At 41.8% G+C, this 16,730-nt stretch overlaps 1 protein-coding gene across 2 annotated transcripts in view; it reads right to left on the bottom strand.

Annotated features, from left to right (window-relative positions):
- COG3 (component of oligomeric golgi complex 3) overlaps positions 1–16,730 on the bottom strand; it is a 184,460-nt gene that overhangs the window by 143,588 nt on the left and 24,142 nt on the right. For both annotated transcript variants that reach the window (XM_082246865.1, XM_082246866.1), the window contains exons 5-6: positions 16,575–16,649; positions 13,484–13,576 (exon numbers count right to left, since the gene is read on the bottom strand). In XM_082246865.1, coding sequence (XP_082102991.1) covers positions 13,484–13,576; positions 16,575–16,649 — 168 coding nt within the window. The remainder of the gene's footprint in view (positions 1–13,483; positions 13,577–16,574; positions 16,650–16,730) is intronic.

Raw genomic sequence — 16,730 nt, 5'->3', positions numbered from 1 at the left:
TACTATGTACCTCGGTTTGACTTCTTCTACACATGCATTAAATATTACTTATGCAGACACCATGTCTATTATATTAACCTGTACTGTTTTATTATATTCTTGCCATCTACTGTATATACTTTTTATAATGTAAGATTTGTTTACAACCAATAGATGTGCAGATATTCTGTATATGATACAGTAATACCTATAGGCTAGGCCTTTACAAATTGCACTAGTAACCAAATGAAAAAAGAAGAGTCAAAAATACTTCCCAATCTTAAATTTTATGATGTGCCTGTAGGGGGTAAATAAACTTGAATTGCAGACTATCACTGAGCAAACTCCTGTGTACACATATCGAATGGTTAAAAAAATAAAAAATGAAATAAAAATAAAAAAAAAAGGAAAGAAAAAAGACAAACAATGATTTACCCCTTCATGCTGCCTTCTCGCGGCCCATGGGTTTAAGTGGATTTTCATGTGAACAGAGGCTTCCTGTTCATGTGACCACTGTGATTGGCTATCACATGATCGGACCCCTGTCCCATTGCCTCCTTTTTAGAAGATGTGACCAAGAGCTGTCTGAAACGGCTCTGTCAGTGTTCTGGAAGCACACAGGGAGCATGCTCCCAGCACACAGTCTTAGGCTGCTGTGGACGCATATATGATGTGGCTGAACACTATAACTGCCGCATATATGCATTACAAGGTGAGGAAGAGAATAAAATACCATGGGAATGCAAATTAAAACCTTAAGACCACTTTGTGTTCCATATACCAGAAGAAGAAAAAAAACATGAGAGAGGAGAGGAGAGAGACCTTTTCCATTCCTCCATGACAACATCACGGAGCTGGTGGATGTTAGAGACCTTGCACTCCTCCACCTTCCATTTGAGAATGCCCTACATATGCTCAATAGGGTTTGGGTCTGGAGACATGTTTGGCCAGTCCATCACCTTTACCCTCAGCTTCTTTAGCAAGGCAGTGGTCGTCTTGGAGATAGTTATGTTGGAATACTGCCCTACGGCCCAGTCCATGAAGGGAGGGAATCATGCTTTGCTTCAGTAGGTCACAGTACATGTTGCCATTCACGGTTCCCTCAGTGAACTGTGGCTTCTCAGTGCCGGCAGTACTCATGCAGCCCCTGACCATGATACTCTCACCACCATGCTTGACTGTAAGCAAAACACACTTGTCTTTGTACTCCTCACCTGATTGCAGCCACACACGCTTGACACCATATGAAACAAATAAGTTCATCTTGGTCTGATCAGACCACAGGACATGGTTCTAGTAATCTATGTCCTTAGTCTGCTTGTCTTTAGCAAACTGTTTACGAGCCTTTTTGTGCATCCTCTTTAGAAGAGGCTTCCTTCTGGGATAACAGCCATGCAGACCAATTTGATGCAGTGTGCAGCGTATAGTCTGAGGACTGACAGGCTGACCCCCACCCCTTCAACCTCTGCAGCAATACTGGCAGCACCTGTACATCTATTGCCCAAAGACAACCTCTGGATAGGACACTGAGCACGTGCACTCAAGGTCTTTGGCCGACCACGGCGATGCCTGTTCTGAGTGAAACCTGTCCTGTTAAACCGCTGAATGGTCTTGGCCATCGTGCTGCAGCTCAGTGTCAGGGTCTTGGCAATCTTCTTATAGCCTAGGCCATCTTTATGTAGAGCAACAATTCTTTTTTCAGATCCTCAGAGAGTTCTTTGCCATGAGGTGCCATGGTGAACTTCCAGTGACCAATATGAGAGAGTGAGAGCGATAGCACCAAATGTACCACACCTGCCCCCCATTCACCTCTGAGACCTTGTAACACTAATGAATCACATGACACTGGGGAGGGAAAATGGCTAATTGGGCCAAGTTTGAACATTTTGTCTTAGGGGTGTACCCACTTTTGTTGCCAACGGTTTAGACATTAATGGCGGTGTGTTGATTTATTTTGAGGGGACAGCAAATTTACACTGTTCTACAAGCTGTACACTCACTACTTTACATTGTAGCAAAGTGTCATTTCTTCAGTGTTGTCACATGAAAAGATATAATAAAATATTTACAAAAATGTCAGGGGTGTACTCACTTTTGTGAGATACTGTAATATACATACATACACACATACACACACACTGAACAAAATTATAAATGCAACACTTTTGTTTTTGCCACCATTTTTCATGAGCTGAACTCAAAGATCTAAGACTTTTTCTATGTTTCTCTCAAATATTGTTCACAAATCTGTTTAATTCTATGTTAGTGAGCACTTTTCCTTTGCCGAGATAATCCATCCACCTCACAGGTGTGGCATATCAAGATGCTGATTAGACAGCATGATTATTGCATAGGTGTGCCTTAGGCTGGCCACAATAAAGGACACTCTAAAATGTGCAAGAGAAGTGGTCACTAACACCGATTTAGACAGATTTGTGAACAATATTAGGCCTCATGTACACTGCTACTTCTAAACTGAAGTTTTGGAGCAGTTGGGCGTTTTTTTCAGAAGCCCATGAACCCTCCTCTATGTTATCATATTTGTCCATGTACACTGGGTCGTTTACAGTCATTTAGAGGCAGTTGAGTTCAGTGTCGTTTTTTGGAAAGCAATTATTTGCGTTCAGGATGTTCAGAACGTGTGTTTACCTGCGTTTCAAATGCAAAACGCGACCGAACGCGATCACCTGCGTTTAGCGCTTGCGTTTTTCCATTTTGAAGGGGAATGATTTTTTTGACCTCTAAAAACGGATCTGAGCGCAAATGCCCGCTAAACGCGGCTGCAAACGCGACACAACAGACGGTTTAAAATTCCAGCATTCAAAGGACTTTTTAAAACGTCCTGTGTACATGTAGCCTTAGGGTCCTTTCACACGGCCGCTCCGTGTGTCCGCAAATCATCCCATCCGTTTGCGGATGATTTGCGGACATAATGTAAGTCTATGGCATTGCGGATGTCAGCGGAATACCATCCGCTGACATCCGATTTTCCTCCTTTCAGTTCTGTTCCGTTTTTTGGAATGGAACAGAACCCTATTTTTTCATCCGTGTAAAAAATGGAAAGGAAGGAAAATCGGATGTCAGCGGTGTAACTGTAACGCTCCTGCGTTTCATGTATGGTGTGGATTTTCAGCTGCAGAAATATTCCACTTCAGTAGTCATGTAAGAGAGATGCTGAGATACCATTCCCAACCTCAATGACTCATCATGTGTGGAAGGTCTTAATTCAGCTAGTAAATACACACACTCAACAAGCTGGTTCCTAGAGTGACTTTATGTATGTAGTAACACAGTGATGAAGATTTAAGAGACAGGTTGAGTGGAGGTGGTAGGTGACAGACACTTGAAGGTAAGACAGTAGCAGATGGATGCAGGTAGGTTTAGCAATCATGTATGGTAGCAGATGACAGAGTAGCAGGTGGACATACAAGAGTGATCAACCCAGTGCAGGAATAAGTAGCAGTAGTCTTAAGAGCTAGCAATCTAGATATGCAGATGTGATAAATAGTCTTTACTATGCAGAGCTAGATAGTGTAAGCTTAGTATAAGTTTATAGAGGGTTCCCCTGCGGGGTACTTAGCACTAATAGCAATACAGCCGAAGGTTGGTTCAGGAGGAGCGGATGATCCGGAAGCGGGATGCAGGGATCAGCGCAGCGAGGTTCCGTCAGCGAGGTATGCTTGCAAGCACGAAAGCTTCAAGCCAAGTTAGCATCCAGGTAAGGGTGTTTGAACGAACACATGTGAGTGAGAACCGGCGCTTTAAATAGCCATCTAGTCCGGCGCTGAGTGATGACAGCTTCAGTCTTAAAGGTGTATGTGCACCTTTCCAAAAGAGAATGGTGGGGCGCATACACTTGTGAAAAGAGTAATTTAGGGTACCAAAGGTACCGGAACATTACAGTAACCCGCTGACATCCGCAATGCCATAGACTCACATTATGTCCGCATATCATCCACAAACGGATGGGATGATATGCGGGCACACGGAGCGGACGACAGAAATGTCATCCGCTCCGTGGAAAAAAAAAAAAAGTCCCGCAGCGGACCTTTCACACGGAGCGGCCGTGTGAAAGAAGCCTTAGAGAGAAAATAGGCCTTTTTTGTACATAGAAAAAGCCTTAGATCTTTGAGTTTGTTTATAAATTTGTTCAGTATATATTTATTTTTATAAGGAATAAGTCCTGCGAGCGACCCTGAGGCTCTAAATCGATCAGTTATTTGCCGCAGACACTCCACTTCTCATAATAGCGTGCTTAATTGAAATAAATATATAGTGTTGCGCAAATAAAAAATTATTAAATTAATTAATTTGTGCTTAAATTATTAAAAACCCCAAATATTTATATGTGACATAATATTAAAGTGCCAATAGTGCTAATAAAGTGGTAAATATAATATAATACTCATAGAAAAGAGAAAATATATAGATATAAAAGTCCAATGTGCAAAAAGCCAATAAACAAACAAAGTCCAAAATGTAATCCTATTTTTATTTATTTCTTTTATAGTCTCCGTTCACATTATGTCGGATCCGACTTCGGGGCGACCTGTGAAGTCGGGTGCAGCGCGACTTGCACGGACTTCATAAAATGAATGCCTATGCAAGTCGCTCCAGGTCGCCCCGAAGTAGTACAGGACCCTTTTTCTAAGTCGGAGCGACTTGTGTCGCTCCTATTAGAACCGGTCCTGTACTACACTATGGGACGCAACGGTGCGTGACTTGTCAGGCTGACCAAGTCGCCTGACAAGTCGTACTAGTGTGAATGGAGACTTACCCTCATTTAACACCAGACCTAGTTCATCAAATATCACAAATATAAATTCACCAGACAGGCAGTGATTCAGGGTCTCCGCGGATATGGGATACAAAGAAGGTTTTTACGTACATCACAAGGGAATTTTAAACAGTTGTGTACAAATAAACAATCTTTATTAAGTCGGGTACACACTCTAAGAGAAATTGGATGAGCGATCATCCAGTAATCCTCGATTGTTCGCTGTTGGTCGAACCCGAAAACGAATACAAATGAATATTAAATGAAAAACAATAGTTCTGTTCATGCACGAGAAAAATGTTGGAGTTTTTCCCTTCGGTTAGGGGCACGGCTGTTTTTTTTTTTTTTTTTCTGTATTTATTATTTTTACAGTTTGAAAAGTGTACACAGGAGTGTGTCCCATGGTAGCCTAAAACAACCATTTATTGTTTTTGGGGGTCTTTGGTGATTGAGAAAATCCAGTTTCTACAATTTCCATCTAGTAGTAGCCAAAGGAGCTGCAGCCCACAAAACAGCATATGAAATGCTCAAATGCCTGGTCGCTTGAGCACATTTTTCTATCACCACGGTGCCAGACGACCAGGATTTATCCAGCCCTGTAATAAATGGTTTGACACTTACATATGCTGTTCAGTTTTGGGCACCAGTTCATAAAAAGGATATTGGGGAACTGGAGAAAGTGCAGGAAGGGCAACCAAACTGATAAGAGGCATGGAGGACCTCAGCTATGAGAAAAGATTAGAGGAACTGAATTTATTCTCTCTTGAGAAGAGGAGATTAAGGGGGGGATATGATCAATATGTATAAATACATAAGGGGTCCATACAGTGAACTTGGGTTTGAGTTGTTCACTTTAAGGTCAACACAGAGGACAAGGGGGCACTCTTTACGTCTAGAGGGAAACACATTTTGTCTCCAAATACAAAAAGGTTTCTTTACCGTAAGAGCTGTGAAAATGTGAAATAGACTCCCTCCAGAGGTGGTTCTGGCTAGCTCACTAGATTGGTTTAAAAAAGGCCTGGATTCTTTCCTAGGTGTACATAATATAAATGGGTTCTAAACATTTTTTTTAGGTAAAGTTGATCCAGGGAATATCAGATTGCCTCTCGGGGGATCAGGAAGGATTTTTTTTTCCCCGGGTGTAGCAAATTGGATCATGCTTTGCTGGGGTTTATTTTCACCTTCCTCTGGATCAACAGCGGGTATAGGATTGTGTTTATGGGATTGTATGGTAGGGTTTTCAATACTGTTTTTTTTTTTTTTTTTTTTTTTTACTATGACACAGAATGCAAGGCCTTATCAAAGATCTAAAACCAAACACAGAGTCCCTAACAATAAGAAGATAGCCCATGACATCATACAGAAGTAATGCTACATAGAGATGCTAACAACACAGAGGATGGACCATGAGGTTATAAAGAAACAGTATTACCCATAGACCCTAATAACACAGAAGGTGAACCAGGGTATCAAATAGAAGCAATGCAACAAATAGAAAAGGACAGAAAAGAATAATAAATGGTATAAAAGCGAAGGTGCGCTAATTATAACATTAATCAAAAATTATAATAATCATTTCATCAGTAATAAATAAAAAGAAATTGGTGAAAGTACTAGTGCAACAATGTTCAGAACATATGCATTGTGATCAGTGATCACTAACACCCCCGGCATAGGGATAAAAGAAAGCAGCCAATAGTGCATAAACCTTTTACAACTTTTATTAAACAATTAAGGGTGCACTTACATAAGACTCTCCAATCCCAGTGGAAACCTGATTTAGGGGAAACGCGTCACGCGTCGGGTGGAGAGCTATATCGTCACATGGCTCGGTCCGTGCTGCAGGTGACCGAGCCATCCATTCTTCTACCCGTTTTTTTAAGAAAAGCTGTCTATATTTCATCTTATGTAAGTGCACCCTTAATTGTTTGGTAAAAGTTTTAAAAGGTTTAGACACTATTGGCTGCTTTCTTTTATCCCTATGCCGGATTGTGTGACCTGCTGCCAAGCCCCTTTCATCTGTGGGAGTTCTATGCTAGTGTCAAAGGGGGGTGTACATGCTTGGAGTCGGTGTTTGTTTCCAGCCCTGGATGTGAGGAATATCTATCCCTTGAGAGGCAGGAAGCCTTGCAATCAGCGTAGTGATTATCAGCACCTGGTCAGGTTATCACGGCATTACTACTACCTATAAGCCAAGTGTGATGCGAGATCTGGTAAGCAGCTTTCCAATTGTTTGAGCACAGAGGGATCGCATGCAGCACCTTGAAGGACAAGTGCTTGGATCACATTCACCTTCCCTTTTAAGTTTGAATCCTTTGATCTTGTGTCACATTGATTGCACGCTTATATGGACTAGAATTTTTCACTTGGCACCTTGCAGATTGTTTTTTTCATGTTAATTTGTTTGATTACACCAGGGTGTTCGTGATCACTGATCACAATGCATATGTTCTGAACATTGTTGCACTAGTACTTTCACCAATTGTTTTTTATTAGTAATGGAGTGATTAAAGCGTAGTTACGGCCACAAAATCGACATAATCGATTTAGGGCCACCCGCTTGCTTTTGGTCACCTGAAAAAGAAATGGATGGTTACGATTTTTTTTTTTTTGTTTACTTACCTTGTTATTGAAGAAAAATATACTCACCTTTCTTCCACTTCCTCACTCTGCGGCCGCGGCCCACGCCGTCACTTCCTCTTTGCATTGATTCCTGTGAGCTGAATGTTATCGCTCCCAGGAATCAATGCGCCTGCACTGGCCCCGCTCATCACTTCCGATGCGGCGCCTCATTCCCTGCTAAACAGCTTCTGGGCATGCCCAGATGCTGTGGAGGGATGACTCGCCCGCACCAGAAGTAACGAGCGGGGCCAGTGCAGGCGCATTCTGGGAGAAGAGGACACGGAAGAGGACGCAGAAGAGGACACGCTGGCTTCAGCTGCCCACATCCGAGATGGCAGCGCTGGAGAAGAAATTTTCAAGGTAAGTATTTCTTCTAAAAAGGTAAGTGCGACCCGGGACAGTATCCATTGTGGAATGTACTAGCCCTGACTGTCGGGGGTATTTTTATTTAAAAAACTCCGCTTTAATATAATTATTGATTAATGTTATAATTAGCGCACCTTCACTTTTATACCATAATTTAGATTACCAAGATTCAGGGATTTCAGGTGCTGCTTTTTTATCCAAGGTTTAGCGCATCTATTTTTTCTTATCAATAGAATAAGATGGCCCGTGAGTTCTTACATAAGAAATGCGAAGGCATCAAACAAAAAACAAATTGTCTCTCCAACATCTGGAGAAAAGATGACCTTGTCTTCAGATCCCAAGTCTAATGCTGGCCATACACTAGCCGAAATATCGGGCGAACTCATTTTCGAAAAATGAAACATCGGCCCTGAGAGCAGACGATCGGGCCATCATGTAATGACCGAATTTCAAACAATAAATCGTTCAATGGACATAAATGAATCAATTTTTCGTTCAGTTTGTCACATATACCTAGTGCAAACAGGTCGGCCGAGAAACACATTAACCTTTTAATTTATCGTTCGTTTATCATTCGGCCGGCAGATTTTCAAAACTGTTCCTTCGATTTTTCGGCTCTGAAAAGTTAAAAGCGATTTTCTATTTGTGCCCATTAACTGGACGAAAAACTAACGATCTGACCAAATGACAGATTTTCCAATGATCTTTCGGCTAATGTATGGCCAGCATTAGAATGCATTGGTCACTTTGTGGAGCTATACCCGACCATAAAGAAAAAGGTCAAGATTGAACTGTCAAGACTTATGCTTCAAAACATTAGCACAATAGACCGTGATACAACTGCGAATGCCATGAGAAACCAATTAGCTTTGCTAAAGTTATTTTTAAAGTAGGAAAAATTCACAACATACTAAAATCTGGAAAAAGTCATGACATTCTCAAAGAAATCCTAATCAGAAGAATGTTTTGTTTGTGTTTGACAAAGACCTAAGTGTTCATCTATATGCTATGAATATCATCAGGGAAAATGCAAGAAGATACAGGTCATTCCTAAACCGTCACATAGGATGGTCTACCAAATGGCTTTTTTTCAGTTTATTAGTGTACCTTAAATTAAAAAATGATTAGCTTATTCACCTGTAATAAATATTTAATGATTATCACATTTACTACTTGATAAAATATGCCCTCAAATATTTTTCAGTTAGGGTTTACATCTACTTTTATTCTCACATGAATGCAGCATTCAAATTAAAAAAAAAAAAAAAAAAAAATGTCACCAGCCTGCAGCAACACAATGTTCAACTGCACTATAAATCCACAAAGCAATCATCTGCAAAGCACCTCCATCAGACTGCTCCCTACAACATAGCTGCTGCATACAGCTGCATATAGCATTATTTATGACTAATGCAAGTTTTTATTGAGGGTACACTGACACCTAGTGTGCTGTGGAAAAATGTACAGTACTGAATGTTTTAATGCAGCACACTGCAATAAGACGTTTATGTGTATTGCCATATATTTTGAATGGTACATATGTATGTATACTTGAGATTTGCTGCGGTGCATTGCAGTTAAAAAAAAAAAAAAAAAGGAGTACAGGACCAATTGCTAACACAGCAGCAGTATAATGTAAACACTATTTGGAGTGCACTTTCCACCCTGTATAGTATCTGCATTCTAGATGGCTGCCATTAGCTACTACAATTTGACATTTTACGTTCTAAAGTTGAAATACTAATCTTACAGCCGGCTTTATGTGGTTTACCACTTCCATACCAGGCCAATTCTGGCATTCCTCTCCTACATGTAAAAAATCACAAAACATTTAAAAAGCTTTTTTTTTTTGCTAGAAAATTATTTAGAACACCAAAACATTCTATATTTTTTTAGCTGAGACCCTAGGGAATAAGATGGCGGGTTGTTGCAATTTTTTATGTCACACGGTATTTGCGCAGCAATTATTCAAACGTGATTTTTTTGGGGAAAAAAAAAAAAAAAAGAAAGCATTAATCGCAGCCCAATTTTTTTGTATAATGTAAAAGATATTACGCCAAAATAGATACTTAAGATGTTGCACTTAAAAATTGCACACACTCGTGGAATGGTGCCAAACTTCAGTAGTTAAAAAATCTCCATAGGCCATGTTTTCAAAATTTTTACAGGTTTCATAGTTACATACAGTGGGTACGGAAAGTATTCAGACCCCCTTAAATTTTTCACTCTTTGTTATATTGCAGCCATTTGCTAAAATCATTTAGGTTCATTCTTCTTCCTCATGAATGTACACATAGCACCCCATACTGACAGAAAAACACAGAATTGTTGACATTGTTGCAGATTTATTAAAAAAGAAAAACCGAAATATCACATGGTCCTAAGTATTCAGACCCTTAGTAGAAGCCCCCTTTTGATCTAATACAGCCAGGAGTCTTTTTGGGAAAGATGCAACAAGTCTTTCACACCTGGATTTGGGGATCCTCTGCCATTCCTCCTTGCAGATCCTCTCCAGTTCTGTCAGGTTGGATGGTAAACGTTGGTGGACAGCCATTTTTAGGTCTCTCCAGAGATGCTCAATTGGGTTTAAGTCAGGGCTCTGGCTGGGCCATTCAAGAACAGTCACAGAGTTGTTGTGAAGCCACTCCTTCGTTATTTTAGCTGTGTGCTTAGGGTCATTGTCTTGTTGGAAGGTAAACCTTCGGCCCAGTCCGAGGTCCAGAGCACTCTGGAGAAGGTTTTTGTCCAGGATATCCCTGTACTTGGCCGCATTCATCTTTCCCTCGATTGCAACCAGTCGTCCTGTCCCTGCAGCTGAAAAACACCCCCACAGCATGATGCTGCCACCACCATGCTTCACTGTTGGGACTGTATTGGACAGGTGATGAGCAGTGCCTGGTTTTCTCCACACATACCGCTTAGAATTAAGGCCAAAAAGTTCTATTTTGGTCTCATCAGACCAGAGAATCTTATTTCTCACCATCTTGGAGTCCTTCAGGTGTTTTTTAGCAAACTCCATGCGGGCTTTCATGTGTCTTACACTGAGGAGAGGCTTCCGTCGGGCCACTTTGCCATAAAGCCCCGACTGGTGGAGGGCTGCAGTGATGGTTGACTTTCTACAACTTTCTCCCATCTCCTGACTGCATCTCTGGAGCTCAGCCACAGTGATCTTTGGGTTCTTCTTTACCTCTCTCACCAAGGCTCTTCTCCCCCGATAGCTCAGTTTGGCCGGACGGCCAGCTCTAGGAAGGGTTCTGGTCGTCCCAAACGTCTTCCATTTGAGGATTATGGAGGCCACTGTGCTCTTAGGAACCTTAAGTGCAGCAGAAATCTTTTTGTAACCTTGGCCAGATCTGTGCCTTGCCACAATTCTGTCTCTGAGCTCTTCAGGCAGTTCCTTTGACCTCATGATTCTCATTTGCTCTGACATGCATTGTGATCTGGAAGGTCTTATATAGACAGGTGTGTGGCTTTCCTAATCAAGTCCAATCAGTATAATCAAACACAGCTGGACTCAAATGAAGGTGTAGAACCATCTCAAGGATGATCAGAAGAAATGGAAAGCACCTGAGTTAAATATATGAGTGTCACAGCAAAGGGTCTGAATACTTAGGACCAGGTGATATTTCAGTTTTTCTATTTTAATAAATCTGCAACAATGTCAACAATTCTGTGTTTTTCTGTCAGTATGGGGTGCTATGTGTACATTCATGAGGAAGAAGAATGAACTTAAATGATTTTAGCAAATGGCTGCAATATAACAAAGAGTGAAAAATTTAAGGGGGTCTGAATACTTTCCGTACCCACTGTAGTTAGTCAGATTGAAAAAAAGACAAGTCCATCTGGTTCAACCAACAACCAGTTTGGAGTAATGCCCCGTAAACACATACCGATCGTCGGCCGAACGATCGGCCGTCTTTTGTCCAGGGCTGTCGTGTCTGTTGAAAACTGCAAAAGAATGCACACGAATTTTGTCGGCCAACAACAGCCGACTGCAGAAGTGAGGTCATGTGATGGTTAACTTTCCGTGTCTTTTTTCTTTTTTGAGCATGCCCAGTCTTACAAATCTGCTGTCTGTCGGCCGAAATCTGTACTGACTGGCGAACAATCGGCCGTTCTGGTGTTGGCCAACAAAAGTTTTAATGCCTGCACGACAGACTCTGTTCAGCCGAAAATGCGCTGTCGGCTGTCGGAAGCATCATACTAACAAGCCGACAATCGGCCGATCGGTCGTCGGCCGAATATTTACAGCCGACAATCGGTACGTGTGTACAAGGCATTACAGAGGAGATCTTGCGTTAGAATTATTGCCCCTGCTCTAACCTTAGCGGCGATACCTCACATATGTGGTTTGAATGTCGTTTACATATGCGGACTCAACCTACATATGTGTTTGCTTCTGCATGCAAACACAAGGGGATGGGGGCGCTTTTTAATGTTTTTTTTTTTTTTTATATAGTTTTCTTTAATTGTTTTTTTTTTTTTTTTACACTTAAAAAATAATAATTTATCACTTTCATTCCTATTACAAGGAATGTAAACATCCCTTGCAATATGAATAGGGCATGACAAGTCCTCTTTAAAGCGAGATCTGGGGTCTACAAGTCCCCAGATCTCAACTCTAGGCTGAAAAGCCAGAGATAAAAAAATAAAAAAATAAAAAAATAAAAAAAAACACGATCTCAGCTACGGCAGTGTTTACATCTGCAGATGCCAAAAGTGACGTCATGACACGCGCCCGGCATCTGAAGGTCATAGAGATGGCTGGTCCCTGGTCAGCTCTGTGGTAAACGGCCACCGCCAGCCAATTCATTCTCTGGCTCACCGATAGAAGTCTCCGCCACTCCAGCCGCCTGTAAAAACAATTAAGTGCCTGAACAGCCACTATGATTGTTTTTACATTGCAGGGAATCACTGGCAGAAAAAAAAAAAAAAAAGGATATCTGAATAATGCCTGCCGCTGCGCCCATCATTCAGATATCTCCACTTCAAGTCCAGGACATCATATGATGGCCAGCATTATGAAAGTGGTTAAAAAAATGAATATGGAAAATAGCATTAACAATTTTAGTAAGATAATAAATCTGAAAAGACAGCAGCGATTTTTTATAAATGGAAAGTAGGAAATAGAAAGAAAAAAAAAAAAAATGACATGTTCACAAACACTATATGAGCTTGTGGACAAAAAAAGTAAATGTACCTTTGTCTGGAATTCCTCCTGATATGCGAATGGGCCTAATGCAATCTTGTACCTACAGCCTCACAGCTGTATAACTGCAATGCAAGCATGCAGTGTGCTGCCTTTGACAGCTATTCTCAGGGGATTTGGTGATCTCACTACCATACTGCTCATGTTCTGCAGTGATGTGAGAAAGCAAAGTCCTGCCTCTACCAAGATGGCCACCTCCACACAGACAGTGCAGGACAATGCATGGCAAGTCAGAAATGGGAAAAGCTGCTGCAGGAAGACCACAGGTAATACAGCCGACTAGTCCTTTCCCCTCTGGCAGACTTTTTTTTGGGCACAGCCTCCAAAGTTCAGTTCTGTGGTAACTATTTCCCATTAGAGAGATTTAGATTAAAATAGTCATGAAACTAGAAAAACTGAATTTTCTAGGAAACACAAAGAAACATTTTCTCTAGTTTTTTTGAACTGGACAAAAGGTTGGAACATGCAAAAACAGAAAGAAGAAAACCCATTCATGCAACATGTATTAATGTAACAAACTAAAAACTTACGTGAGCGGAAATATAAGATATGCAGTCATCTAACTTTGATAACATGGGTATAAATCCTTCACTATTCACAGATAATGTCGGGGAATTTAATTTCTATGTGAAAATAAAACACAATAAGTTACACAAGGATTATTTCTAATACAGTTGTGAGCTGGAAGACATAAACCTACAAATGATTCAAGCATCAATATTATCTGCCCAGTTTGTGCAGGCTGGGGCTTGTAGTCTCCCAACAGTTGGATGGTTATATAGGGATAGCAGCATTTTGTATTGTTTGCTAGACCGTTACATCACCTGGAGTTTGGGGAGTCCATGAGAGGCTCCAATATCCAATCACTGCATAATAGCTCCCAGCTCTGCACACTTACCATGGCACTTACAAAAAGGAACCCATTCTTCCTGCTGGATTTTAATTTAAGGGCTCTTTCACACGGTCCGCCTCCGCAGGCGGATCCGTGTTGCTCAGCGGGGATCGATCCGCGATCCCCGCTGAGCCGGGCGGATGACAGCTCCGTCTCCGCTTGCAGAGCGGAGAGGGAGGTGTCTCAGCACCCGCTGCCCTCTATGGGGGATCGGAGGAGAGCGGACCGCTTGTCCGCTCTCATCAGATCCGCTCCGATTACTGAACGGATGGAAAAATAGGGTTTCCATCCGTCCAGATTTCAGCACAGGATCGGATGCGGATGGCAGCGGGTGTCAGCGGAGGTGACCTCCGCTGACACCCGCTGCCCCATAGAGCTGCATGGAGGATCCGATCAGATCCGCCTAAAAAACTGACAGGCGGATCTGATCGGACCGCCCGTGTGAAAGAGCCCTAATTGTGTTCTATATTTTGGAAGACACACTAGACGTAGCATGAACACTAACGGGGAAGAGGAAGAAGCGCACCTCTAACGTAGGACAGGAAAAAAGCTTGTAGTGAGGGAGGGGACTCTTCCTATACCTGCCCACTAGACTAACTTCAACTAAAATATCGCTTTATGCCCCCACTCACATCGGTGCGATTTGTCATGCGATTTGAAAGTTCCAAATCTTACGATGAGTCGCACACTATTGATGGCAAAAGTACCGTTCAAATTGCCATGAATCATGTCGCAGCAACTTTGCAAAAAGTTCCTTAACTACTTTTTGCCTATTTCATTGCGACTTGCATTGACTTCTGTTTTATGAAATTGCAAGCCGTAATGAAATCGGCCAGGCAAATCGCACTAACGTGCGGCTTTGAAATCGCTCTTAAGTAGCGTGATTTCAAAGCCGTACCAGTCTGAACAGGGGCTAAGGTGGGGTCTCTGTTGTCACCGATTGATTATTCCACGACTACAGAATACTGCATGCCCTATAAACTTCAGTTAATAAACGTTTATTACCAGCTTTAACATAGCTTTTGAAAGTTCAAAATTCCTTTAAAACCATGTTTATAGTGCTTTTTATTTTTCTAGGGCTCTTTCAGACAGGCACTGAATTTTAAAGCAGCCTTAAAGCATATCAACACAACATTGATGAGTGTTTTGGATGTGTTGTACATGCATTCACGTTGTGAATACCCTGGGAGATGTTCGCTTTGTGCAAAAAAAAAAAAAAACACATCGGAAATGATCACTTTTGACACTCTGCAACTACACCTTAAAAACGCACTCCAAGCGCCATGAGCACACAAAGTACGTTTACGTTGGGCTTTTTAATAAAAGTAAATGGAGGCAGTTGCACAGCGCCAATGCTTGCCAAACTATGCAGGCAGTGTTCTTTTTGCCTCACTGCATTGTGAGGCAACACTAACGCTGCAGTGTGAACACCTCCATCTGCTCCCTATTTTAACAATTTTGTGCAGCATTAATAGGCGTATAGAAAGGGTTAAAAACGCGACCCAACTGCCTTATTTTCAACACCTGTGTGAAAGGGCCCTTAAAGTAAAATGTAATACAGAGTACATCTGTGATATGCAGATCGCAGAGCATATGGGGACAGAATATGAGCATATGAAAATGTGACCATGTTTGCAAGCTTGTTGGCAACCTGTTTATTACCATGTAGGACTGACAGTTCTCCCTCAGCTGGGAGAGAGGGAGGAGGTGTACATTTTCTATGTGGAATTCAGTTGTATATATGGACTTCTATAACATCAGTCTATGTTTTAGAAAATTGCATAGAAAGTATGTGTTTTAGTTTGGAGCCACATGCTAGCTGTAAAGCCCCTTTCACACAGGCGGACCATTCAGATTCGCCTATCAGTTTTTCAGGCGGATCTGAACGGATGCCCCATGCATCTCTATGGGCCAGGGGATGTCAGCGGAGACATGTCCTCTGACATCCAATCCGTCAAATCCGGACGGATGGAAACCCTATTTTCCATCCGTCTGGAGGATCGGATGAGAACAGAAAGGCGGTCCGTTCTCATCCGATCTCCCCATAGAGGACAGCGGGGATCTGACACCTCCGCCTCGCACACAGAGCAGAGACTGAGCTGTTATCTGCCTGCTCAGTGGGGATCGGCGGATCGATCCCTCGCTGAGCAGAAAACGGAACGGACAGGTGTGAAAGGGGCCTAACTGATACATATAAACACTAAATTATGTATTTTTTTAAAATATTTTCCTGCTGAAAGATTTTTTCTAAGGCTCCGTTCACATGTCAGTGTATGGATCGCGGGCAGAACTGCCGCGGTTCCTCCCGCGATCCGGAGATTATTGCAAATCGCGGGACGCCTGTGCGTTGCCCGTTGATTTGCAATAGCCCCCCAAACGCTGAGCGATGTTACCGCGATTTCCGCCTGCCGAATCGCGGTAACATCGCGTTTGGGGGCTATTGCAAATCAACGGGCAACGCACAGGCGTCCCGCGATTTGCAATAATCTCCGGATCGCGGGAGGAACCGCGGCGGTTCTGCCCGCGGTCCATACGCTGACATGTGAACGGAGCCTAAAGTATGATTTTAGTACTGAACATAACAAAAAAAACTATTTATGTAAACATTATACAATACCTTAAAAAAGAAAACACATTTTATTATTTTTTTTTTTTTTACAAACGGAGAGAGCCAAGATTTTTTTATGGAAAATGAACAATAGTAATAGCAAACAAAAAAACATACTTACTGAACTTATATTTTCTAACTCATTAAAATAGGAAAGTTTCTGTTGAATACTTTCAGCAAGGTTCACAAGCTCAGACTGGGGAAAAAAAAGAAATAAGTCATGGTCAATGATTATGTCTTATCCAAGTAAGAAAAACACTTCACTAATTATGTCTGT

Source organism: Pelophylax lessonae, assembly GCF_965119305.1.
Source record: "Pelophylax lessonae genome assembly, chromosome: 2".
NCBI lineage: Eukaryota > Metazoa > Chordata > Amphibia > Anura > Ranidae > Pelophylax > Pelophylax lessonae.
Note: the sequence above shows the minus strand (reverse complement) of the source record. Positions and strands in the feature narration are given on the sequence as shown.